The following is a 24,830-nucleotide window of genomic DNA, read 5'->3' as shown; positions in this document are numbered from 1 at the left end:
GGATTTGATCGAGTCTTGATGTGTTCCTACCTCGTCCTCCGAAGGCAGCATTTTTCAGCTTTCGGACGCAGCCCTTACTGAAACACCCGTCCATTACAATACAATATTTATTGCATACTGATTAGATAGAAAATATTCGGGAAATCTAATTATTATATTTCATTCATAACAATAATAAAAAAATATAAATAAAGGTTTAATAATTTGCCAATTTGTATTTAATTATTTTTATTTATTTAATTATTTTTTTGTAAAAATCACAAAATATATTGTAGTAAGCGACAACTTAGTCATTGTTTAGTGAAGAAAAGTGAAATGATTTAAGTTTCGGTCTTTTATCTCCGGCCAGCACTGCTCCTGCTCTCTGACCGTGAATGTGTGCTGAGCGGAAGAGGAAATAGTTCCTGTCCTGCACAGCTATAGTTAATTTATTTCATTTCCACACTTGTGATATGCAGTTATTTCCAAGCCAAACAATTATTTTAAAATCTACTTTGAAAGAAACATTTATAATCGATTTCATAAAACGAGGATATATCCTGGTGAATTAACGAATCAGAGTATCGCGATGTCCAGATCCATCCGCGCGTCCCTCCTGAAGTAACTCCAGCGACACACACAGCCCGCTCAAGCCGCATACCTCACGAGTGTGAGTGTGTCTCCCGCTTCAAAACAACCCTCAAACTAGACTCTGCTCTGCCGAGGCCTCGACAGTTGTGCGTGTGGTGACTAAATATGAAGGTTAAACTTCAACCCGACGCGGATTCGCAGACACAGAGTTGCTCCAACAGTGATGAGGAGGGAACAAACAGCCTCAGCGACCAGTATATCGTTGTCAAGCTGGAAGATGAAGACCCAGAAACCGAGATGGACCTGAGTATATTCGCTCCTGTCGAGTCCTCGGAGTGTGAGGAGGAAGAGGAGGAGGATGAAGATGAAAACGACGATGAGCTTTCAGAGTCCTCCAGTGTTTGTACCTGGAGAAGGAAACACACCAGAGAGCGAGGTTTGTGAGTCTTTAGCATCTTTATCTCTCTGTCTGTCTCCCTAATTCTCCAAACCTGGTCACAAAGTTACTAGAATATAAAGTTGTAAAGTAAGGATAGCTTTAACTTCACTTCTCCAACCCATTTTCCAATATTTAGCTGGTATTTTGATGATTCTTCGGTGGAATCAGTTCTCAAATTCACACAGGTGTAGTTCATCACAATAACTAGGAGCATGAGCCACTGGTTTTTATTGACTTCATCACAAGCTTTCAAGATAAAAACAAAAATAACAATTCATCACAAGCTTTCAAGATATTAATAGAATTTGTAAAGGTCACAAAATGAATTCTGCTTCTTTATAACCTATATTACACTCATCGATGCTCCATCTCAGTAGGTGGAGGAAATCCACTATAACCGCCTCTAAGTTAATAGAAGAATTTATTTATTTTATGTTTACTTGTTTAAATAACTTGTTTCACGTGTTGTAATCTAGTCATATAGACTAGGTGTCCATTTCTGACCCTAGAACACAAAACCGGTCATAAGGGTCAGTTCGGTTTTGTGAAACTGAGATGAATACATCATCTGAAGCTGAATAAATGAGCTTTCCATTGATGTGTGGTTTGTTAGGAGGACAATATTTGGCTGAGATACAACTTTTGAAATTTGAAAATCTGGAATCTGAGGGTGTAAAAAATCTAAATATTGAGAAAATCATCTAAGTTGTTCAAATGAAAATGATAAAGTACATATATAAAAAAAAATTAAGTTTTGATATATTTATGGTAGGAAATTTACAAAATATCTTCATGGAACATGACCTTTAGTTAATATCCTAATGATTTTTGGCATAAAAGAAAAATCTGTATTTTTGACCCGAACAATATATTGTTGGCTATTGCTACAAATATACCCCAGCGACTTAAGACTGGTTTGGTGTCACACATATGGACAAATTTGAGTGCATATATTTCCTAATTGATCTCTCCCAAATCTCTGTCTCAGATAACCGGGAGGACCCAGTGCCGCTTGAGAAACAGTCTTCCAGGATAAGTTTAAAAGGACGGCGAAAGAGCCGACAGACCTTTCTGGCTGAGCAGAGACACAAGCAGAGTCTGGACTGTAGTGCTGCAAACAGGGTATCTCATCCTTTAAGTGTTTTTAGTTAATTAATACGTGATAACTTTGGCCAGATGCCCATATCAATACATTCTTGGGAATTGTGATTATAATTTTTTTTTTTTTTACAAATTGCATGTCTGAACAAGTAGAGCATGGCGCTACTAGTAATGAGTAATGCATAAACTGATAAAATGTGTACATTAAAGGCAATGCACGTTGATTTGGATAAATGCAGTGTGCAGATCTACTGATTTTGATGCTGTTTCAAACCCATGTTTTCTTCAGGTTAAATATGGTGCCCAGTATGTGTGATGCCAGAGGTGTTAATCAAAATGATTGTTGTTTTTTTTTTTATTTATTTATTTATTTTTTTATTGCATGTAATGGGTCGAGCTATGTTTTAATGGTTTAAACATGATCACGATCTTTAACATCCTCCAGGTCCAGGATATCTAATGCTGTATAGATGTGAATGTCTGTGATTGATGATATTGTATCCCAATGCTTCTCATGCATTTTTTGACTAACCTGAGCTACCATTCGTGCACTCTTAACGCATGTTGCAGCTTTTAATATGGAAGGCATTCAACGAAAAAAATTATATAATAGATTATAATATAACAGATCCCCCTAGTAAAAAAGTAATATATTTAAAATACATTTAGTTCATACTAAGTGTACTTCAAATCTATTAACATATTTACTGATATATCACTCGAGATTTTCATTAAATTATAATTTAACTTTATTTGGAGTACTACTTGTGCACAATGCACATTTCTTAATATTAAGCATAAAATGTGATTTAATGTCACTGTTGATGAGGATTGTATGATCTTTGAGTATTATGTACCTGAAGTATACTTGCAATGGTTCCACTTTAGCACAATCAAATATACTTAATTTTTTTAAAGTACAATTGCAGGGTATTTTTTATAAAAGTCCATAAATATGTAAATGTATTTGTAGTATACTTGGAATAAAATTCAATGTATTTCAAATACATTTTGGTATATTTATTTTTCACTAGGGCACACAGACCATTTTAATATCAGCGTCAGGCAGATGGGTGAATAGGGCGATAGATTACCTTTATTCTTTTATAATGCTCTCTTGTCAGTTTTTGTGCTTGGCAGTAGATATCATCACTGGTTTTCTTTGAGTGGAAAAGAACAGCCCAGATACTCTGCAAAATACCTCCTTTTGTGTTTCACGGAAGAAAGTCGTATGGGTTTGAAACGATATAAGGATTAAAAAAAAAAAAAAAATTTCACTTGAGTATCAGATAAACATCGTAAGTTCAGTAAGCATTGTTATGCAGCCATGATCGCTCTCTTCCATAGGACGTGAATGTCGGACTCCCATCTGAGAATCACACGTTTTACCAAGCTGCGCCTCCATTTGATTCAGCCTGTGGAGGTCCTGTAGAGATGTCTGGACTGGACACAGCAATCAGCCCTTTAGCTGCCATGGAGCCTCCTGTATTTCCAAACGCACCAGTACAGGTTTGTTGAGTCTCATAATAACTGACACTAGTCAGTGTTACCTCAGTTGATCTATGCATCTCTTCTGTGCATACATTACACAGTTCACCATCCAATTTCCTTTTTTTCATTAATGTTCTAATTGTTTTCTAAACCAGAGCACATCTGTCGTCGCGGAGGACCAGCAGAATATACTACTTGAGGTCCTGAACCATTGTAGGGTAAGAGCATCAGTTCTTCACACGTGCACGTCTGATCAGACACGGTGTCTTAATAATATACCACTTTAATGGCGTGAATGAAAACGGTAGCTGATTTGGGATGTTGGATGATATCAGAGGCTTGTTTGCTGTTTGTTACCTTTCAGTTCCTGCATGCAGCAGTGCAGAGGCTTGAACAGAAGATTGACAGACAGATGTCAAATGAGGTACTGACCTTTAAACTTACTGATCCAGGGCTCAAGAGTAAAGATGACACAACCGACCCAATTTATGCGGTCAATTCAGTTTTTGCGTACATGTTAGAATTAGGGATGTACCGATATTATCATTATCGCGATAGCAAAACTATCGTGGTCGCATGACGATATGAAACGAAGTGTAGTTTTTAAAATATATTTGCTTTGGGCCATTATGCTTTGGCACAGTATCTGTCAAAAGGACTTAAACCAAAAGCACAAACACCGAATGAATGCAGTGAACTCGTTTATTGCACATACTGTGAGTTTAGCGCTCGTTTGGGAACAAAATAGCCACCAGTTCTGCTTTATTTTTGTGGGAGATGATTACAGCGTTTCACTAGATTTGTGGTGAGATGCGTTTTTGTAAGCCTGTTTTCACCGAAGCTGGAGATTTCCTTCCAAATAAAAGCTCTGCTGTTGTTTCCGTCAAAATAAAAGCTTAAAGTGCAGTATTGCTGACGGCTAGCGGTTTACTACAGTCCAAATTCAAAACATCTCTCTCAAGTGTAGACATTAGGAAAGAAGTATTGAAATTACCCGACTGTAGTGTAAAGCAAAAATAATACACCTATGACATTTTCATTTATTTTACAGTGCAATTGTTTTACAATATATGGCTATTGCTGTCATTGTTGTTAGTATTATTATTATATTCTGATTTGTTTGGCTTCCTAAAACACCAGTGTGAATGTAATTTAGACTGAGACAGTATATCACAAATAAAAAGAGGGTTGAGTCCCCTGTAAAATTCAGGTACAAGTCAATTCACTGACTTTTTTCTGACTTAAGTTTTCTTAGTTAAGAAACATGGGTTGGAGCTCTTAATTTTGAAGTCTCAAAGTGCATTTGATAGAATAATTTAACTTCAGAATGTACACAATTTTAATTTTTTTCCCTATTCTTTACTTGTCTTTTGTTATTTTATATTGCAATAAATATTGTATCATGAGATTTTGATATTGTTACATCCCTAATTAGAATGCTTTACAACCACTATTGCCAAGTATGAAGACGAAATTCTTAAAAATATAATTCTCTTCTCTTAAAGCCATTATATGAAAGAAGCTCAGCGACGCTGAAGAATGGTCCAAAGGTTTGTCCATAAACCATTTATTCTTGATTAAATTCATATGGTCTCACCAAAAACCGTTCTGGAGTTGATCAAGACCTTAAATATTATAGCATAAATTGGTGTGACTAAGAGAGAAAAAAAAGTCATGATAGTTCAAGACAAGAAAGTTACTGGTGACTAGGGGACAAAAGTAGACAGTAGAGTTCCTTCTAGTTTATTTTGCATAAGAACTCTCAGTAAAGGTACGAGTCAAAAAATCTGTGATCAGTTAAAGGGATAGTTCACCCAGAAATGAAAATTTGATGTTTATCTGCTTACCCCCAGGGCATCCAAGATGTAGGTGACTTTGTTTCTTCCATAGAACACAAACAGATTTTTAACTCAAACAGTTGCAGTCTGTCAATCATATAATGGAAGTCGATGGGAATTACTGATTTGAGTCAAAAAACATACACAAACAAAACCAAATTAAACCCTGCGGCGTGTGACGATACATTGACGTGTAAAGACACATTTGTGCAAGAAACTGAACAGTATTTATATAGTTTTTTTTTACCTCTGATTTTCACAGCAGTGTCTGAACTGTCCTGAGTGCTTCCTGAATGTGCTTGTCGTCTTCAACCTGCATGTGACGCATCTTCTTTTTCTTGCTTTATGGTGGATCGCAGACTTATAAGTGCATTATCACCACCTATCTCTCAAATGGACCATTGACACTCCTGATTGAGATTGTAGATAGCGTGTCAATGGTCCACTTGAGAGATAGGTGGTGATAATGCACTTATAAGTCTGTGATCCGCCGTAAAGTAAGAAGAAAAAAGATGCGTCACGCCCCGGCTGAAGAAGACGTGAACGTGCTCAGGACAGTTCAGACATTGCGGTGAATCAGAGGTAAAAAAAAAAAAACAATATAAATACTGTTCAGTTTCTTGCACAGACTGATCATTTTGTGTCTTTACACATCAATGTATCGTCACGAGCCGCAGGGTTTAATTTGGTTTTGTTTGTGCATGTTTTATTACTCTCAAAGCCGTTATTCCCATCCACTTCCATTATACGACTGACAGACTGCAACGGTTTGAGTTAAAAATCTCTGTTTGTGTTCTGCCGAAGAAACAAAGTCACCTACATCTCACAACTTTGACAGTCCTAGTGATACTGTATCCCATATCTCTCAGAGAAGGGCGTCTCTGCGTGTTGAAGAAAGGCAGCTGTCCTGGCCTTTGGCCCAGAGACTTGATCCACCAGACCAGAGAAACCCACGCTGGATCCCTCCCTGGAAACGAGGGCTGGACAGGGCAGACCTTCAGCAAGCTGACAACAGCAGCCCTCAGCCGGGCAAACCTCCCGGCGGCGGACGAGGCAGAGGCAGGGGCAGGGGCAGAGGCAGAGGACGGGGGCGACGGGGGCGCGGTAGCGGATCCCAGCATCAGTTTCAAACTCCTGATCCTGCTTCACTCATGTCAAAGCCCAATGGAGAAGAGGTCTGCACTGCATCCACAGATGACCCACAGCCGTCCCAGGTAATGAAGGAATACTCTCTGGCTAACCCAGGCTCAAAGCGTCAGCAGAAAAGAAAGAAATCCTTTACTCAGGTGGACGGGGAGGGTGTTGAACTGGAGATGATGCCCAACAGTAAAGAGGCCACACTTGAGGTTCAGGATGACAACAAAGGTATGATTACTGATAATACCATCAGGTAAAAAGTTGTGATGAAACTGAAGTATTGACAGATCTTTAAATCTCCAAAACCAAAAAAGATGTGTGGAAAAACGTGTGCAAATAAATGCAGCGTTTCTAGAAATGTTAATGTTCCGAGGCAAATTGCCAGCAACAGCCATTTTAGCCCCTCTTAAAAAAAAACAACAACAAAAACAATAGAAACATCACAGAATGTGTAATGGTTTTACTGGTTATAATGGGAATTGTATTGGTTTTAATGGAAACTGTAATGGTTCCTGTTGGTCTGTACTGGTAATTGGTCACCTTCTATTGGTGTTTTTTTTTTTTAAAACCACTAAATCCTAATGGAATATCTTCTAAAGCTCACTACAGAAAACCATTTTTAATGGTTTTAATGGTTGAAAGTTGGTTTGTAATGTTTGTAATGGCATTTATAGTGGAAACATTACAGTCTTCGGGGGGTTTTTTTCAGCAGGGAGGATACACCTAGTTTGTGGCTTGGTCTTAGTGACTTAGGAGTCCTCTTCACTACTTCTAACATTTCACAGATTTAGGAGCTAGTTGTAGTGCTAAAACTCTTCATAAAAAACTCTTAGAACAAAAATTTAGGAGTCCTAAATTTAGGGCTGACACGTCCATTATTTTTAATATTTTCTCTTAAATTAGCAAGTTATCAGCTACTTTTAGCCTTAAGATGTTCTGTGAATATGAGTCCTGAACTAAAGAGGCAATGAAGTGCACCTGGGAAACTCATTTACATCAGAAACAATATACAAGTAGTCAACAAATTATACTGTGAACACTAAATCATTCCAAATTATTCCAAATGATGAAAATTATTCATTTCTATCATTTATTTATCCAAGAAATCACAAGTAAATGTAAAGCAAACTGTGAAAGTTGATTGATAAACACAGTTTGACTATATTATGTTGTAGATCAGTGTTTCAAATTGACACGCCGCTTCCAACATCAGAACTCAGCAACTCGTGTATTGACTGGAAGTCCAAATTTCCCAATTTAAAACATGACTTTGCTCAGTCATTCATGTGCTTGGAGTTTGTAATTAAATTTCCAACTGCACCTGAAGACCACCTTATCTTGCCATGTTGTAAAAAGGTTAAAAAAAAACAATTAAATAAAAAACATGCCAAATAAACTGCTTCTTGTAAATTACACTACACTCTAACTCTGATTTGGTTATATAAATTTAGGTCAGAACTTCATGAAATAATAATGTGTGCCCCCACATTTTTTACATTAATGTATCAAAATATGTATGTATAAATGCTTTTTCTTTTCAGTAGATTTTCTAGCTCGTGACAAGTTTTTCAAATTTTACTTTAATATACTTAGTTGAGGTACCAGTGTTGTATGACATGGATCAGTAAATTCTTTTTTTTCCTTCAGTAATGATCGGAAGCCCCTTGAGGAAAGTGTGGATCCCGCTGTCTGTGTACAAGGAGGTGGTGTTTAAGCAGGTGGAGCCCCAGAAGGCTGTAGTGCCTGTGCTTCACGCGCTCTTCCCCATCAGCACTCTGTCCTGCAGTGCGGTCACAGGAAACCCTGCAAAAGGCATCCAGCAACTCGACCCCAACAAAATAGAAGCCCTTCGAGGTAAATACAGTCTCTTCAAGTTCACACGTTTGGGACTGAGGTGGATCTCTGGACAGGGACTCTAGGGCCTCGTTTACACTGCCAGTTAAATGTGACCCAATTCCGATTTCTTCAGAAAACATTGTTCATGAAACTCAAGTGGGATCATACTATATATCGAGCTATATAAGCTGTATTCTCTTTTTTTTAATTAATTTTTCTCAATGGTTGGAAAGTCATGTGCAGAAAAAAATTGTCATTGCTCCAGTGAATGCTTTTTCATAATTGTTTTTTTTTTTTTTTTTTTTTATGCATTGATGCATAAACGTTTAAGAGAGAATTTGAAAATCAGGGTTTTTTTCAGTCCAGTTTAGTCCCAGATTTGATTTGTGTGCATAAAAGTATTTATAGTTTTCAAATAGTATTTGTTTTATTCCTGTATGTGCTCTCAGAGTTTCTTGCGGAGATGTACCCACAGTTTGACGTCGGTGTGAGGGGCGTGACGTGGGCACAGTGTCTTGGAGTGATAAACAACATCAACAAAGACCTAAAGAAACAAGCGGAAAAAACATCACATCTGCCAACAGAGGTGCGTTTCTCCATAAGGCCTGCTAGTTCTCTGCTAGCACTTATTTTACCCTCAAAATGTTTTTTTGTTTGTTTGTTTGTTTCTTCATTCAACTTTGATTAAACCATGCTACTGTGCTTTATTCCAGGGCGGTTACACAAGAAATGATTGTTCATACTCTTGAGGATCTGACACTCGTACTCGATGTGCAACAACGTAACCAGTTTTATTCACTTCACTGATACAGTGTTCATAACTGAAGTGCAAGTCCCTGTTTTGACAACAGCTGTCTTTTGTTCTCTCTTCTATAGCTGCTAAGTTTCAATGGAGAGAAAGGTTTTGGATGTGTAATATATTAACAATTCTTTTGTTCTTAATAAAGCCTTATATTAACTTTTAATTTTTGTTTAAACATCTATATATTAATGTACATTTTATAAAGCCAAATAAAGTCTTTTTCAGATTTCCAGTTGAAAATCATAAATATCAAAGTAAGAACCAGTATAAATCACAAATTCAGTTAAATACTAGTAACACATTCTAGAAAAACAAGCAGTAACAGCTACTGACAGCATTTCTTGACACAAACAGTCACTGTGTACAAAGGTTTCACCTCCGTATCACAGAGTTGTTCTGATTGGATACTCGGCGCTAGCGTATCCCTCTCTTGATGCCCATCTTGCGCTCGTATCGAAACTTGCGGATGGTGCTGTTTATAGCTCCTACGCAAACCTTCCAGTCGCTTCCGTCTTCCTCCAGCCTCATCCAGGGAAAACGCTCCAGCAGGTGCTCTGAAGAAGAGCAGGAACAGAGAACTAGTCCTTATTCAAAACTACCTCTTTTCCACCATCCAAAGTAGCCGAGTACAGTGCCGCTGATCAGATATCTCACCTCGTAGCGCGGAGATCTTGTTGTGGTCGAGGGCCTGAATGCCGCGCCGCATCCCGCCGTACACGTTACTGCGCACCAGCACATCCTCTGGGAAGATGAACTTAATGAGATAACGAGCGATGAGCTCAGGACGTGTTCGCAGATGTGCTGCAGACAAGGCAAACTCAGGAACCTTCACATCCCGATGAGGGGGACCGAGATACACTGGAAAACAGAGGAAAGGAAGACCTAGAATAAGAGTGTAATATCTGGGCATAATAAACACAGTTTCAGGACAGATCCTAAAAAGTAGGGCTGGGCGATGTTGAATATTTAGCAATTATTTCTTGCAGTTATAACATATTTACAATTATTTTGTTGATATCAAAGTATCACTATTTTCGCAAGCTGTGTGTAAATAGTGACACATTTACATCTAACACTATTTGTGACCCTGGACCACAATATCAGTAATAATAGAGATTTATACATCACCTGAAAGCTGAATAAATAAGCTTTAGGACAATATTTGGCTGAGAAGCAACTATTTGAAAAAATCTGGAATCTGAGGGTGAAAAAAAAAAAAAAAAAAAAATCTAACTATTGAGAAAATCGCCTTTAAAGTTTTCCAAATGAAGTTTTTGGCAATGCATATTACTAATAAAAAAAAAAAAAGGTTTAATATATTTATGGTTAGAAATTTACAAAATATCTTCATGGAACATGATCTATACTTAATATCCTAAAACATTATGGTATAAAAGAAAGATTGATAATTTTGACCCTGTGCCACTTTTGACAGGTTTTGTGCTCCAGGGTCACTCATATGCTGAGCATCTACCCTTCTTTTAGAGTGGGTAGATAGCTGTTTCCCTAAAATTGACATTCATGATTTCAATTTCAGTTGTGCTTTTAGCAATCTCCTAAAGACACTCTCATTAAAGCCATCGTAACATGTCTTTTGACAAACATGCAAAAAAAATTGTCAATCAAGCTAGATTCAAAATAGTGAGATCTTGAGCTCCAAGCCCAGCCCTATAATGTGAAGCACATTTCCTTCACAGATGTGATGTTTCAGTCGACGCTGACCATTGGTTGATTCCCAGTCTGTGGTCATGTGATCCTCTGTGATGTGGCTCATCAGCGTTTCCTGCTGTTTCTGCTCTGTGTCGCTGTCAGACAGTTCAACATCAATCTCTGCCGCTGCTGCACACGTAACTGCTGAAGGTGCTGATTCTGTCCACTTCTCAAGGTTTGCTCTTTCCTTTACCTTTAGCTGTAAAGGTAACACATGTTAAATTTTACTAACAAATACTGATCGAGGAAAAATCTTGTACGAGTTATGGTATTTGACAAATAACATTAAAATGTGTAGTTGTCAGGTAAATAAATGAACAAAATGCAAAAATCCAAAAACAGGATCAGTAATAGTGTATCACACACTGCTGTCACTGCTTGAAACATCAGGTACACCAATACAGACATGATCAATGCAAACTTTGTAGAAAACACTTTTGCTTGATCATAATCATAATCATTGGACAACTGTCAATGGGATCCATGCATTTGGGGGAAAGAGGTGGAAATAACCACATTTGCCAATGTAGTGGAAGTGCTGCAGATAAAACTTGTCAAATGGTTTTAATTAAAAAATAAAATTTGTCATTTTAAGTTCCATGAACAACTACAAAAGAAAAAAGGTCTGAGTGGTGAGTTGTATTACTATGTAGTGCAAAAGTGTTACTTTTATTCTCACCTTCCGTGTCTTGTCCATGAACCGATAGTAGCGGGCCGTCGAGTTGATTACAGACAGACACATTTTCCAGTCCTTGCCTTTCTCACGAAGGTCAAATTTTGGGTATCTCTTCACCGCCCACTCTGTGGAGATCCACACATTGTTAAAACTAGCAACTTTCATGCTGCTATGTAAACTGCATCAGATATTAATATATAAAGCTGAGCAAGTCATTTATAGCCTTAATTAAAACTACAGCCTTTGAAAATGGAAATAAAAAATCGCTGGCACAGTGTTGATTAAATGGCTCATCGGAAAGTGTTCTTAGAACAGTCAGTTCTGAGAAATGCTTTTTAATTTTAAATCAGATTGTTTAAATGTGTGAAAACAACAGAACAGGCACACATCATACAGAGAAGGATCTATATCTGATATATCCAGTGTCCAGCTCGCCTCTGATTGCACTGATCTTGTTTGGGTCGAGTCTCTTTAGGCGTCTCTTTGTGTTTCCAGTGGTGCTGCTTTGAGAGAGTTCCTCCGCTGTGAAGATGTTTCTGGACAGGTACCGCACCGCTGCACTGGGTCGGGCCATTTTACCAGCCCTCTGTAGGATACAGTTAGAGACCAACACCTTCCTGTCAGAGCTGCCCAGACAACCTACAGGAGCAGAAACAGACACAAATGGCAGCATTCATATAAATTATTGCTGCATGGATCATTGTTCTGGAATAAAATCGTACACTAGCAATTTAGTGAGTTTAAGCTTTATAGTAACAGATTAACCAAAATGAAAATTATCTGAAAATATCCTTGCCCTCAGGCCATCGAAGATGTAGATGAGTTTGTTTCTTCATCAGATTTGGAGAAATGTAGCATTGCATTTCTTGTTCATCAATGGATGCTCTGCAGTAAATGGGTGCCGTCAGAATGAAAGTCTAAACAGCTGATAAAAACATCACAATAATCCACACCACTCCAGTCCATCAGTTAACATCTTTTGAAGTGAAAAGCTGCATGTGTTTAACTTTGGACTTTTTCAAAAAATGAACCAAAAAAATAGAGAAATATGCACAGATCAAGCACTGTTTACGAGCAAACAATGGTCTAAAACTGTTCTAAACAAATATGTGGGTGGATTTATGTGAGAGGACTTTTTCACTGAAGGAAGCATTATTATGAATTTTGACCAAAAGTTTAAAGTCAAAATTATCTGTCCGTTTCTTATTGTGATGTTTTTATCAGCTGTTTGGACTCTCATTCTGAAGGAACCCATTCACTGCAGAGGATCCTCTGGTGAACAAGTGATGAATGATACATTTCTCCAAATCTGATGAAGAAACAAACTCATCATCTACATATTAAATGGCCTTAGGGTGAACTATTGCTTTATACTTAACTATACTCTCTGAAAGCAAATATAGGATGTTATTCTTCCCAACAAAGTACATTTCTCTTATTTTAAAGCTGTTTAGACATTATACTGGAATAAGCCTCTCTTACCTGTATTCGTCAGCTCTGCAGTTGAAGCTGGGTCACTGATCTCTGAGCTGGTTTCAGCTGGTCTCTTCACTCGCTCAAGATGCTGCATTAGGCTCATTTTATTCCTGCTGAAAGAGGCTTGTGTTGCGTGGGTTGGCGCAGTGGTCTTGACCGAGGTGTGGGACTGGCTCTGGATAACAAGTCGAGGAGGGCTGGGCACCTCTGGGCCGGGGGAGAGTGTAGGAGGTTTCCTGCTGTCCACAGACGGAAGGGGAGACGTAGAGGAAATATGAACAAGGTGGGGCATAGACGCTTCAGAACCGATCAAGGTTTCAGACTCGGCCTGGCAGCTGTCTCTGTAGCTGGATGACAAATACATCCTCTAAAATGAGAGGAAGAAAGCAAAGGAGAAAGATAAATAATGGTAAAAACTGCATTTTTTAGCTGAAAGGAAAAAAAACCACATAGTATACAACTAATGTGGTCATATATTTCTGAAAATCAAACTATATAATAATAATAATGCTATGAATAATCTTTTGGTTTGCATCCATTAAATTCCATATAGAAAATTAGATATTCAAATATTAATTATTATTTATATTGTTAAATATTCAATTCAATTGTTTATCAGTAGTCACTACCACAAGTTTATTTAAAGGGGTCACGAACTTAGAATCCAAAATTCCCTTCATCCCTTCAAAGGTCATTGTACTATAAAAACATCCTGTAAATTTCTGAAATCACATGCATCACTATTTTCGATGTTAAAATCTTGATGACACTACAAGGGGACCTCAGAGAACAGTAATAATAATAAAAAAGGCAGTTCATGACCCATTTAGCACATACATACAAATGTAACTGTTAATTGTAACTGTAATATACTCATTATTCATATTGTAATATGCGAGTTGTGTTATTTTTACCTGAGAGTGGACAGCTGGATTCTGATGACTGCTCTGGATGCTTGCTACCTTCGCCTGGAGCATCTCAAACTTCTCATCAAGTTTCAGAATGGCTCCATATGTGACCTGAACAACCAGACCAGACTGTAAATCTCATACTGAGTTTTAATGCAAAAAACGACAAGTCAAGGTTAACCATAACAGGCAGGATCAACTGCCTCATCATTACCTGACAGTATGCAAGAATCTCTCCCAGAGTTCTTTGCAAATCAGCTCCGTATATCTCAGTCGAAATGACACTCTCTGCCTTCATGCACAACAACAACAAAGTTGTCAAAAATAAAAATATATTTTTAGTCAATATTGAAGCCAATATTCATTATAGGAATGAAGGATGTTAGTGAAGAGCCATCACCTCGTGTGAATCATGTGGTATTTCATGTGTGACTTCATTAATAAGAACTTCATCAGACATCTAGCAGAAAACAGATAGGATTGACCATTTCATGCCTGCATTCGCTGTCAAATTACCAACAGAACTGAATCCACATATTATATATCATTACTTTCTTATTAGAGAGTAAAAAGACTTGTACAAAGAAAGCAACCAATTTGTGGGAACATTTTAAAGGGGTCATATGATGCGATTTCAGGTTTTCTTTCTCTTTGGAGTGTTACAAGCTCTTGGTGAATAAAGAAGATCTGTGAAGTTGCAAAGACTAAAGTCTCAAATCCAAAGAATATTCTTTATAAAAGTTAACACTCGTCCACGCCCTCCTAAACGGCTCGTTCTAACACACCCCCACATATCTACGTCAGTATGTGGGAAGATTTGCATAACGCCGGCCAAATGTTCACGCAAAGAATGAGGCCGTACCTTTTATTCTCGTTGTAGTATTGTTGTTGCCGCCGCCGCCATGTCGTATAGACGCTGTGTGTTTCACTGTGAAAGCGAAACTACTTTGTTTGGCCTTCCAAAGAGGATGATATCCGCTTCGTCGTGTCTGGAGTTGATCCGTGCTGGTCGCTGAGAAAATACATCAACTTTGCACTGTGGATCACCGAATCGGCTTTCACCGTGGACGAAGCAGAGTCTAGACCAAGGCTCACTCTAGACGCAGCTCACTCTACACCCCGGCTCACTGTAGACCGCGGCTCACTGTAGACCACGGCTCACTCTAGACCGAGGCTCACTCTAGACCGCGGCTCACTCTAGAATGCGGCTCACACTAGACGCGGCTCACTCTAGACCGAGGCTCACTCTAGACCGCGGCTCACTCTAGACCGCGGCTCACACTAGACCGAGGCTCACTCTAGACGCGGCTCACTCTAGACCGCGGCTCACTCTAGACCGAGGCTCACTCTAGACGCGGCTCACTCTAGACCGCGGCTCACTCTAGACCGAGGCTCACTCTAGACGCGGCTCACTCTAGACCGAGGCTCACTCGCGCGGCTCACTCTAGACCGCGTGGCTCACTCTAGACCGCGTGGCTCACTCTAGACCGCGTGGCTCACTCTAGACCGCGTTGCTCATTCTAGACCGCGTTGCTCACTCCGAGGCTCGCTAGACGCGGCTCACTCTAGACCGAGGCTCACACTAGACGAGGCTCACTCTAGACCGAGGCTCACTCTAGACCGGGCTCACTCTAGACCGAGGCTCACTCTAGACCCGAGGCTCACACTAGACCGAGGCTCACTCTAGACCGCGGGCTCACTCTAGACCGCAGCTCACACTAGACGCGGCTCACTCTAGACCGAGGCTCATTCTAGACCGCGGCTCACAGAACACCCCGGCTCACTCTAGACCGAGGCTCACTCTAGACCGAGGCTCACTCTAGAACGCGGCTCACACTAGACGCGGCTCACTCTAGACCGCGGGCTCACTCTAGACCGGGGCTCACACTAGACGCGGCTCACTCTAGACCGAGGCTCACTCTAGACCGCGTGGCTCACTCTAGACCGCGGCTCACACTAGACGCGGCTCACTCTAGACCGAGGCTCACTCTAGACCGCGGCTCACTCTAGACCGCGGCTCACACTAGACGCGGCTCACTCTAGACCGAGGCTCACTCTAGACCGCGGCTCACTCTAGACCACGGCTCACACTAGACGCGGCTCACTCTAGACGCGGCTCACTCTAGACGCGGCTCACTCTAGACCGGGGCTCACTCTAGACCGAGGCTCACATTAGACGCGGCTCACTCTAGACCGAGGCTCACTCTAGACCGCGTGGCTCACTCTAGACCGCGTTGCTCACTCTAGACCGCGCGGCTCACTCTAGACCGCGGCTCACTCTAGACCGCGGCACACTCTAGACCGCGGCTCACTCTAGACCGCAGCTCACTCTAGACCGTGGCTCACTCTAGACCGCGGCTCACTCTAGACCGCGGCTCACTGTAGACCACAGCACACTCTAGACCGCGGCTCACTCTAGACCGCGGCTCACTCTAGACCGCGGCTCACTCTAGACCGCGGCTCACTCTAGACCGAGGCTCACTCTAGACGCGGCTCACTCTAGACCGCGGCTCACTCTAGACGCGGCTCACTCAAGGCCGCGGTATATGACGCTGTTTCGTTGAGAAAGCAAAACCACTTTGTTTTTGCCTTCCGAAAGAAAACACGACTAGAAATCATGTTTATATCACGTTTATAATGGGTTTCATGTTTTTTTCTTGTCGCTCCGGCCGGACAAGGCATCACAGTATGTTTAGAGGCGTAACATTTCCGTCACATGCTTGAGGCATTCGGCCAATCACAACACACCTCGCTTTTCAGAGCGATGAGCCTTGTGAAATCGACGTGTTTCAGAAGGCGGGGCATAGAGTAGAAACAATAATGTACAGTATGTGGAAAATAATATGTTTTTTAACCTTAAACAACACATTTCATTACACCAAATACACAAAATAATGTTCTTTTTAGCAGCATCATATGACCCCTTTAAATGACTATTAACTCTATAAATTGTGTTTGTGTTTACATGTAAATATATACATTTAATATATGTGTTAAACCGACTGCCACAGATGGTCTACTTACACTCCCGAGCAGCCCTGTTGTATTCCTCTCCACTAAGTATGAAAGTGTACTGTGTGATACTCTACCATACTGTCACTGAGGGGACTGGGGCCTCTGGATCTCATCAGCGCTGTGCTCTCTATACCGTCCTCTTCTGCCTCAGCCTTCAAACCGCACAAAACACTTCTCTCCCTGTTCACTGGAGGCAGAAACCACGGGTGTGTGTGGATTATTTTACTGTGCCAAAACTGAAGTTAAAGTTTAATTTTGATAATTACACACAAACTGAGGTGTAGAGCTATCCATCCATCATCCAGATAGATAGATAAATTAATATTCAAAAAGTGACTGTATAGACAACTTTACAAAAGATTTCAAATAAATTCAGCTATTTTGAACTTTCTATTCCTAGTGTAGTGTAAATTGTGTATTCATAGTGACTTTACCTGTTTTACAATCTTATGAGTGACATACCCAAATGGTGTTGAGGCAATATTAGCTCAAATAAAAAAAGTGTCTGGACATGTACCATGGCAGTATCTTCTTATTATTTGCAGTAGCGTTGTACTTAAATACAGTAAGTTTATACTGTTATTTTGGAAGTACATTGGAGTAACACCATGCAATACTAACTACCATGCATTATGGTATTAACATGGCAAACATTTAGTTTCACAGTATTAAAAAAAATAACCAGCATCTGCATCTGATTTCTTTACCATTACTATCAGTTCACTATGGTACTATCTCAGACCTGATTTTAGACGTGTACGTGATAGTTTAAGTCTCTTTTAGTAGCATGCAAATGTCATTTGTAAGAGGTTTGGTGTTTGACAGACAATGCAAAGCGTTACGTCAAAACAGCTGACATTTTCCGTTCTCTCTTGATCGTTCGCTGCGCAGTAAACGGTGAACGGTGTGATGAATAAACGCACAGCGAGTATAACTTAAAGCTACTTCTGTTTTAAAAAAGCGAGGAGAACATTATCAAGACCTAACCGAAAACACATAATTTGATGTATGACTTTGCGCCAGTTATGATGTGAAGGGTTTGATGTGTATAAAGAGACGCACTTGTACCGTGTGCAGACATGCTCGGTCCGCCGCTGTCACTCGCGCAGTGTTTACCGCAAAGCGTTTATTGTTATTTACGTCTGTTGCTGATATTGGAACGGTTTGGCTGTTGTTATTGTACGGTTTTTTTTAGATTCGATTCAAACCACGCCCGTTCTGCAGTGCCTTTCCTCTCTGCGCATGTGTGAACGCAGCTTGGCGTTCACTTCACAAAGCGTTCCTGACGCGGCTCTGAGAAAAGCTGGAGGCTGTAGTAGCGGCACGGCGGCGCTAGGTGTCCTGATGTCTGCAGAGACACTGCTTATTTCGGTGAAATGACTGTTAAAGCTTCCTCTGTGTAATTATTCAGGTAAAAACGAACTTCTAAACGTGGCTCGATCATAAAAGCACTTCGAGCGGCGAGGTCACGTGTTATCTGTTACTTTTCTCAGCGCTAGAGCGGATGAACCAATCACAGTTTCACACTGATGACTAATGATTTCTAAATCATTTTATATAGAGTCTGTGGGGTGGATGTTCATTTGTATGACAGGAAATAGGGTTGGTGGGGATAGATTCAATAATAAATAATACTAATAATACTAATAACAACAACAACAACACTACAGTCATCAATATGACTTGTGTACCAATTCACTCGTCTTCAACATTCAATTTCAAGAGCATTGCCTGATTGTGACTAATGTCCCTGTGTTGGATTACAGGACAGTATCCATAATAATCTATTAATCATTGTAGGCTACAGATGTTATTTTATTCACTTGTTTATTTTTGTTATGTCCTGGAGGTCATTTTTCTGCGCTTCTGGTTTGTTGTTGAGTCATGCATTGAATGTCCTTCTGAAGTAGGTCTTTCACCGGATGACGGAGAGACAGCTGTAGTAGAAGCCAGATAACAGTGTCCTGTGTGCTGCTCCCACACTCAGAGAAGCAGGAGGACAGTCACCGGTGGACAGCGTGGTGCTGGTGTGTTTGGGAGGGTAGGTGTTCGGAAGCAGGAACGTGACATTGTCTATTAGCTGCTGTGTAAGATAGATACACAGCTGTTCTTCCACTTGTTTGATGCGGCTGTCACAAACACTGCAAACACAGCCAATAAACACGTTGAAGGTGGATTTTCACAAGAGCTATTCAGGGTATTTGAAAAGGCTAGTTTATGCTTGACTTGTGTATTAACAAAACATGTTATCTTCTTCTTCAGTTGACTGACAGATACAAAAGAGCATAGGCTTCCAGTGATGGGAGAAATGAAGCATTTCAAAACTTTGAATCAACTGAAACGAATGCTTTCCAAAATGAATCACTGTTTCAAAGTGCTCAGAACGCCACATGCTGGTCAGAACTGTGTAAATGCAATGAAAACCCAGGCCAAACATGCATAAAAACACCTTTTACAAACCAACTGCAAATGTTTTATTCAACGTGGAATCTATTAAATGCAATTTTCCAATAATCGAGTACCACTAAATATGAGCTGTCTGTATAAAATGTGTTGTTTTATTACATTTTAGGGCTTATTTTGGTCAATAAGCAGCTCTTCCTGAAATGTGTCATTGAAAATGTCTACAGATTTATAACGCTGATCTGAGATCAGGTAAAAACCACTGGTTCATTCAGAGATTGACCACTAGCATCAAACCACTGACATTATGAAACATTGTAGAAATGAAGCAATTTCTTGTGTATCAACTACCCTAAGGATGATTCTCTGTTAGTGCCTGAACTTGATGGACCCATACCTAGAGGAGTATACTGAGTCAATGAATTCATTGCAGTCTAAGAAATCCCAAGACTTTGGCAGTTTGATACTCGCTCCGAACCACTGGTTCAAAACAAATGATTAGCACAAGAAGCTTCACAAATAATATAAACACACAAATACTCACGCAAAGATGCAGGGTCCAAAAATGTCAGACAAGTGTGCCGAAGTCATGTGGTTGATATGACTACAAGCAGCTACACGAGACAGGAAGTGAATAAGCAAGCACAGGATGTTGAAGATTTCGGGTGCAAAACTTTCCAGGACCTTCTTCGCACGCTTGAGGTCCAAAACCTTGCCTTTGGTTTCTGCGTGATAGAGTAGGAATCAAAACACGTTCAGTCCGTTTTGGAGTTTTTGAGGTGTAGGCAGACAGAGATACTCTGGAGTGTGAACGTACTTGTATAGACACTCAAGAGCCATTTGGCACTCCACCATGGGATGAGTCCATTAGGCAGTTCTCTCAGGAAGAGAACCAGCAGAGAGGCCACAGCATGGACATCATCGCTGCGAAAACCCTGAAACTCACCACCATTCAGACTTTTCTTCAACTCATCGCATCGTGCCTCTGATCCACTGGCACAGAATAATCCCCTCTGGTGGAGGCCTAAACACACACACACACGCACAAATTCAAATGGTACAAATAATCCCAGCATATATTTCACAATTCAGCTAACTACTCTCAAGAACACATATGCTTCTCTTACCATATTGTTCCAAAAACTCCACCATCTGTAGGAGCACCACAGGGACGCCCTGCCGCATATGTCCCCGCTTCTTCAGAAAAACGAGGGGGACGCCAAATACACACTTCACCTCGAGTGATGTGGTCATAAAGCGGTCTGATACTAGTGCATGGACTGAATCATCACTTTCAGTCTGCAAAGAAGTGACAGTAGTTAAAACTTAGGCTTGGTATGTGATAGATAAAGAAATAAATAACTGTCATATTTCACCCTTAAAACAATAGAAATAAAATAAGAAGAAAAGAATGAAAAATTAAAAGGAGGTCTGTGTTTAGGACCATGAAGATTTTGTTTTGCGTCTGTCAAAGTCATTTTCAGTACTTTTTGTTTTTGTATTAATATAATGAAAAACATTTTCATTATAGGGTATTTATATGTCTTTGCAGTATTTGTTTCTTAGGAATTATGGCTAAGCTAAAAAAAAATATATATATATATATATATATATATATATATATATATATATATATATATATATATATATATATATATATATATGTATATATATATGTCTGTGTAGGATAATGTCCATACAAGTGTTACAGTAATGGAAATGTCAAAACAAAAATCTTAAAAATAGGCAAAAAAAAAATGTATTTCTTTTTTAACCTGAAACGTGACGTGGATATTTATTTATGAAATTCAGTTAATTATGAAGATTAACTGTCAGTTGTCAGTGTAACACTTGGTGATTTAGGTCAGGTGGGCTACTTACCCAGCAGCACATTGACATTAGTTTGCGCAAAATTCCCATTATTCCCATAACTTTGTTGTTATCGTTTGTCAGTAATCTGAAAAACAGCTGAATCAAATGAATGAACTGTGTCTGAATGCGCAGGCAGTGTTCATTGTGACATCATGGAATGTTCAGTGGTTCACAACAGCATGATGGAACGTTAATCCAGCTGTTTCCACACACATATGTGTGTGCGTGAGAACTAACAATGCTGTAAATCTATAGTCATATTTGACTTTCTGATAATGAGATACGCTGCAAATCACTCACATATAAATTTCCCATTTATGCACCATAATTCGAGGTGGCAGTACTGAATATTACAGCACAGTATTAGACTCAGGCTTAAAAAACACTTGTATTTATTTATATTATTTTACAGCTTAAAACATCTTAAATACATATCTGTAATCTGAATCGCTTAAATGCATGCAGTATAAAGCTAAAGATAGCAGAGATACACAGAAATAATATTTAAAAAAGGAAAGTTATTTTTTTGTCTTCTATCATTTATTCAAAACACCAACCACACACTGAATTATTGAAAGCATCAATCAACTGAAAACAAGCTAATAAAAGCAACGCATGTGTATTATTATTAGTGAATTTTCATTTAAAACAATTTATGTGTACAGGTGCTGGTCATATAATTAGAATATCATCAAAAAGTTGATTTATTTCACTAATTCCTTTCAAAAAGTGAAACCTGTATGTTATATTCATTCATTACACACAGACTGATATATTTCAAATGTTTATTTCTTTTAATTTTGATGATTATAACTAACAACCAAGGAAAATCCCGAATTCAGTATCTCAGAAAATTAGAATATTACTTAAGACCAATACAAAGAAAGGATTTTTAGAAATCTTGGCCAACTGAAAAGTATGAAAATGAAAAGTATGAGCATGTACAGCACTCAATACTTAGTTTGGGCTCCTTTTGCCTGAATTACTGCAGCAATGCGGCGTGGAGTCGCATGGTGGCAGTCGATCAGTCTGTGGGCACTTTGGGGTCTGGCATATCGCATCTTCCTCTTCACAACATCCCCACAGATTTTCTAATGGGGTTAAGGTCAGGCGAGTTTGCTGGCCAATTAAGAACAGGGATATCATGGTCCTTAAACCAGGTACTGGTAGCTTTGGCACTGTGTGCAGGTGTCAGGTCCTGTTGGAAAATTAAACCTGCATCTCCATAAAGTTGGTCAGCAGCAGGAAGCATGAAGTGCTCTAAAACTCCCTGGTATACGGCTGCGTTGACCTTGGACCTCAGAAAACACAGTGGACCAACACCAGCAGGAGACATGGCACCCCAAACCATCACTGACTGTGGAAACTTTACACTGGACCTCAAGCAACGTGGATTGTGTGCCTCTCCTCTCTTCCTCCGGACTCTGGGACCCTGATATCCAAAGGAAATGCAATATTTACTTTCATCAGAGAACACAACTTTGGACCACTCAGCAGCAGTCCAGTCCTTTTTGAAGCGAGACGCTTCTGACGCTGTCTGTTGTTCAAGAGTGGCTTGACACAAGGAATGCGACAGCTGAAACCCATGTCTTGCATACGTCTGTGTGTAGTGGTTCTTGAAGCACCGACTCTAGCTGCAGTCTACTCTTTGTGAGTCTCCCCCACATTTTTGAATGGGTCTTGTTTCACAATCCTCTCCAGGGTGCGGTTATCCCTATTGCTTGTACACTTTTTTCTACCACATCTTTTTCTTCCCTTCGCCTCTCTATTAATGAGCTTGGACACAGAGCTCTGTGAACAGCCAGCCTCTTTTGCAATGAACTTTTGTGTCTTGCCCTCCTTGTGCAAGGTGTCAATGGTTGTCTTTTGGACAACTGTCAATTCAGCAGTCTTCCCCATGATTGTGTAGCCTACAGAACTAGACTGAGAGACTATTTAAAGGCTCTGCAGGTGTTTTGAGTTAATTAACTGATTAGAGTGTGGCACCAGGTGTCTTAAATATTGAACCTTTTCACAATATTCTAATTTTCTGAGATAATGAATTTGGGATTTTCCTTAGTTGTCAGTTATAATCAAAATTAAAAGAAATAAACATTTGAAATATATCAGTCTGTGTGTAATGAATGAATATAATATACAAGTTTCACTTTTTGAATGGAATTAGTGAAATAAATCAACTTTTTGATATTCTAATTATATGACCAGATGTGAGTATAATAAAACATAATTAATGAAAAAGATTTTGAATAATGCTATGAACAATGTATATGCAGTTAGATAGTCTGCATATAGAAGAAGAAATACATCTCACACATACAGATAAACAAAACATAAATGAAAGAGTGGGTTTATTTGACACTGCACCGAGTATTAGCTATATTTCAGTGTAATTTTCCGGGCAAAAATATACATTTATCTCTATAGGAAAAGACCACATTTTTAAAGATATGGAGAGCATGTATTATAGTGTGTAGTGTTAGTTACCACCTCACTATAAATAATCTGGATTCATCAACATTAGAACAATTACAAGTAGACTACACATCTGCTGTGACACACAAATATATAAAACTTATATTCAATTATTATTTACCACATTAGTAGTTGCTCATCTGAGAGATAACATAAGGAATATGATGGTAATTGAAGAAATCTCAATTTAAAAATCAATGGACCCTTATGACTGGTTTATATATATATCAGCATTTTCTTTATCCATTGCAATCATAGAGTATAAGCATATTATGTAATTAACTCAGCTGCTGTACATAATGAAATATACATGTCTATATAAATAGAAACTACCGTTAGTAATAAAAATATGATCAAATCTCTTCCTTACCCAGAGATGTTACGCTCCCCATAGTAGAACAAAACCATGCAATTCAATACTAAACAATGGTCAACAGCTTCAAGATCCATTTAATATATGCCATATTCATCTGTAACATTGACTTTAGTGTAGGGCAGGACAACAGGTGCAGTGCAGGTTTCAGAGAGAGAAAGGGATGATAGGGAGGGCAATTCTTGTTTCTTTAGCAGAGATGGGAGGGCTCAACTGAATACGCTTGACTGTAAATAGCACATTCTGTGCATCCTGAATTTAGTCTTCTACAAACTAATACAACACTCCTATGAATAAATGCTCCTTCACTTTTTTTTGTGATCTGGTGGCAAATCTAGGTGAAAATATATGGAATTTTTACTGTTGAATTGGAGTCGGTTTCGACTGTCATTCAGTAATGCTGCTCATCCTGTTTGGGCGGGGTGTTATATTCCAGTCCTAGACATCTGGGGGCCCTAAGCAAAAACTCATCCAGGCCATCCTATACACCCACAGCAATTTCTGAAACCATGGCCATCACAGAAAAAGCTGTAAAGTGTTTTCCTTTTCTTCATTTCCCCCAGTATCCCTGTCTCTTGTGTAGTATACTTCAAGTAGTATACTTCAAGTTCATTTTATTAAGTATACTCAAGTAAAGTTCAAGTATATCTTTAAGTATACTTTATGTAGCAAGTATACAAATATCAGTGTTCTAGTACTTGTAAGTGTACT

The 24,830-nt window shown here is 39.3% G+C and overlaps 2 protein-coding genes across 8 annotated transcripts; one reads left to right on the top strand and one right to left on the bottom strand.

The window, feature by feature from the left end:
• The first annotated feature begins 384 nt into the window (after positions 1-384).
• si:zfos-905g2.1 lies at positions 385-9,377 on the top strand. 3 transcript variants are annotated; one of them, XM_042750208.1, is made up of 11 exons: positions 387-1,006; positions 1,998-2,131; positions 3,458-3,619; positions 3,757-3,819; positions 3,966-4,025; positions 5,107-5,151; positions 6,309-6,653; positions 6,726-6,804; positions 8,224-8,430; positions 8,862-8,998; positions 9,126-9,377. In XM_042750208.1, exons 1-11 carry the CDS (start codon positions 736-738, stop codon positions 9,159-9,161), a joined length of 1,539 nt encoding a protein of 512 aa, XP_042606142.1. In that variant the 5' UTR covers positions 387-735; the 3' UTR covers positions 9,162-9,377. The 3 variants fall into 3 exon arrangements, with proteins under 3 accessions (XP_042606141.1, XP_042606142.1, XP_042606140.1); XM_042750206.1 differs by having other exon boundaries at positions 389-1,006; positions 6,309-6,804; XM_042750207.1 differs by lacking the exon at positions 5,107-5,151 and having other exon boundaries at positions 385-1,006; positions 6,309-6,804.
• On the bottom strand, positions 9,185-24,252 carry zgc:113423 (uncharacterized protein LOC569178 homolog). 5 transcript variants are annotated; one of them, XM_042750211.1, is made up of 14 exons: positions 24,117-24,252; positions 20,530-20,701; positions 20,220-20,426; positions 19,947-20,127; positions 17,074-17,186; positions 14,385-14,444; positions 14,199-14,276; positions 13,991-14,095; positions 13,083-13,443; positions 12,036-12,239; positions 11,604-11,725; positions 10,937-11,123; positions 9,869-10,072; positions 9,185-9,768 (listed from the first exon to the last, which is right to left on the bottom strand). In XM_042750211.1, the coding sequence occupies exons 5-14, from the start codon at positions 17,110-17,112 to the stop codon at positions 9,629-9,631; spliced, it is 1,500 nt and encodes a 499-aa protein (XP_042606145.1). In that variant the 5' UTR covers positions 17,113-17,186; positions 19,947-20,127; positions 20,220-20,426; positions 20,530-20,701; positions 24,117-24,252; the 3' UTR covers positions 9,185-9,628. The 5 variants fall into 5 exon arrangements, with proteins under 5 accessions (XP_042606145.1, XP_042606144.1, XP_042606143.1 ...); XM_042750210.1 differs by lacking the exons at positions 19,947-20,127; positions 20,220-20,426; positions 20,530-20,701; positions 24,117-24,252 and adding an exon at positions 18,068-18,519; XM_042750209.1 differs by lacking the exons at positions 19,947-20,127; positions 20,220-20,426; positions 20,530-20,701; positions 24,117-24,252 and adding an exon at positions 18,062-18,518.
• Between the last annotated feature and the right edge of the window lie 578 nt (positions 24,253-24,830).

The sequence above is a fragment of the Cyprinus carpio genome, chromosome B23 (assembly GCF_018340385.1).
Source record: "Cyprinus carpio isolate SPL01 chromosome B23, ASM1834038v1, whole genome shotgun sequence".
Lineage (NCBI taxonomy): Eukaryota > Metazoa > Chordata > Actinopteri > Cypriniformes > Cyprinidae > Cyprinus > Cyprinus carpio.
Note: the sequence above shows the minus strand (reverse complement) of the source record. Positions and strands in the feature narration are given on the sequence as shown.

What these genes read in the sequence shown, in the direction of transcription:
- si:zfos-905g2.1 (XM_042750206.1), top strand. Translation starts at nt 736, where the DNA reads ATGAAGGTTAAACTTCAACCCGACGCGGATTCGCAGACACAGAGTTGC. An exon ending in CGCTGAAGAATGGTCCAAAG is followed by an intron (nt 5,152 to 6,308) that starts GTTTGTCCATAA and finishes CATATCTCTCAG; the next exon opens with AGAAGGGCGTCTCTGCGTGT. An exon ending in GGTTCAGGATGACAACAAAG is followed by an intron (nt 6,805 to 8,223) that starts GTATGATTACTG and finishes TTTTTCCTTCAG; the next exon opens with TAATGATCGGAAGCCCCTTG.
- zgc:113423 (XM_042750209.1), bottom strand. An exon ending in ATCCAGCTGTCCACTCTCAG is followed by an intron (nt 13,444 to 13,990) that starts GTAAAAATAACA and finishes CTCTCATTTTAG; the next exon opens with AGGATGTATTTGTCATCCAG. An exon ending in CAAGATCTCCGCGCTACGAG is followed by an intron (nt 9,769 to 9,868) that starts GTGAGATATCTG and finishes GCTCTTCTTCAG; the next exon opens with AGCACCTGCTGGAGCGTTTT.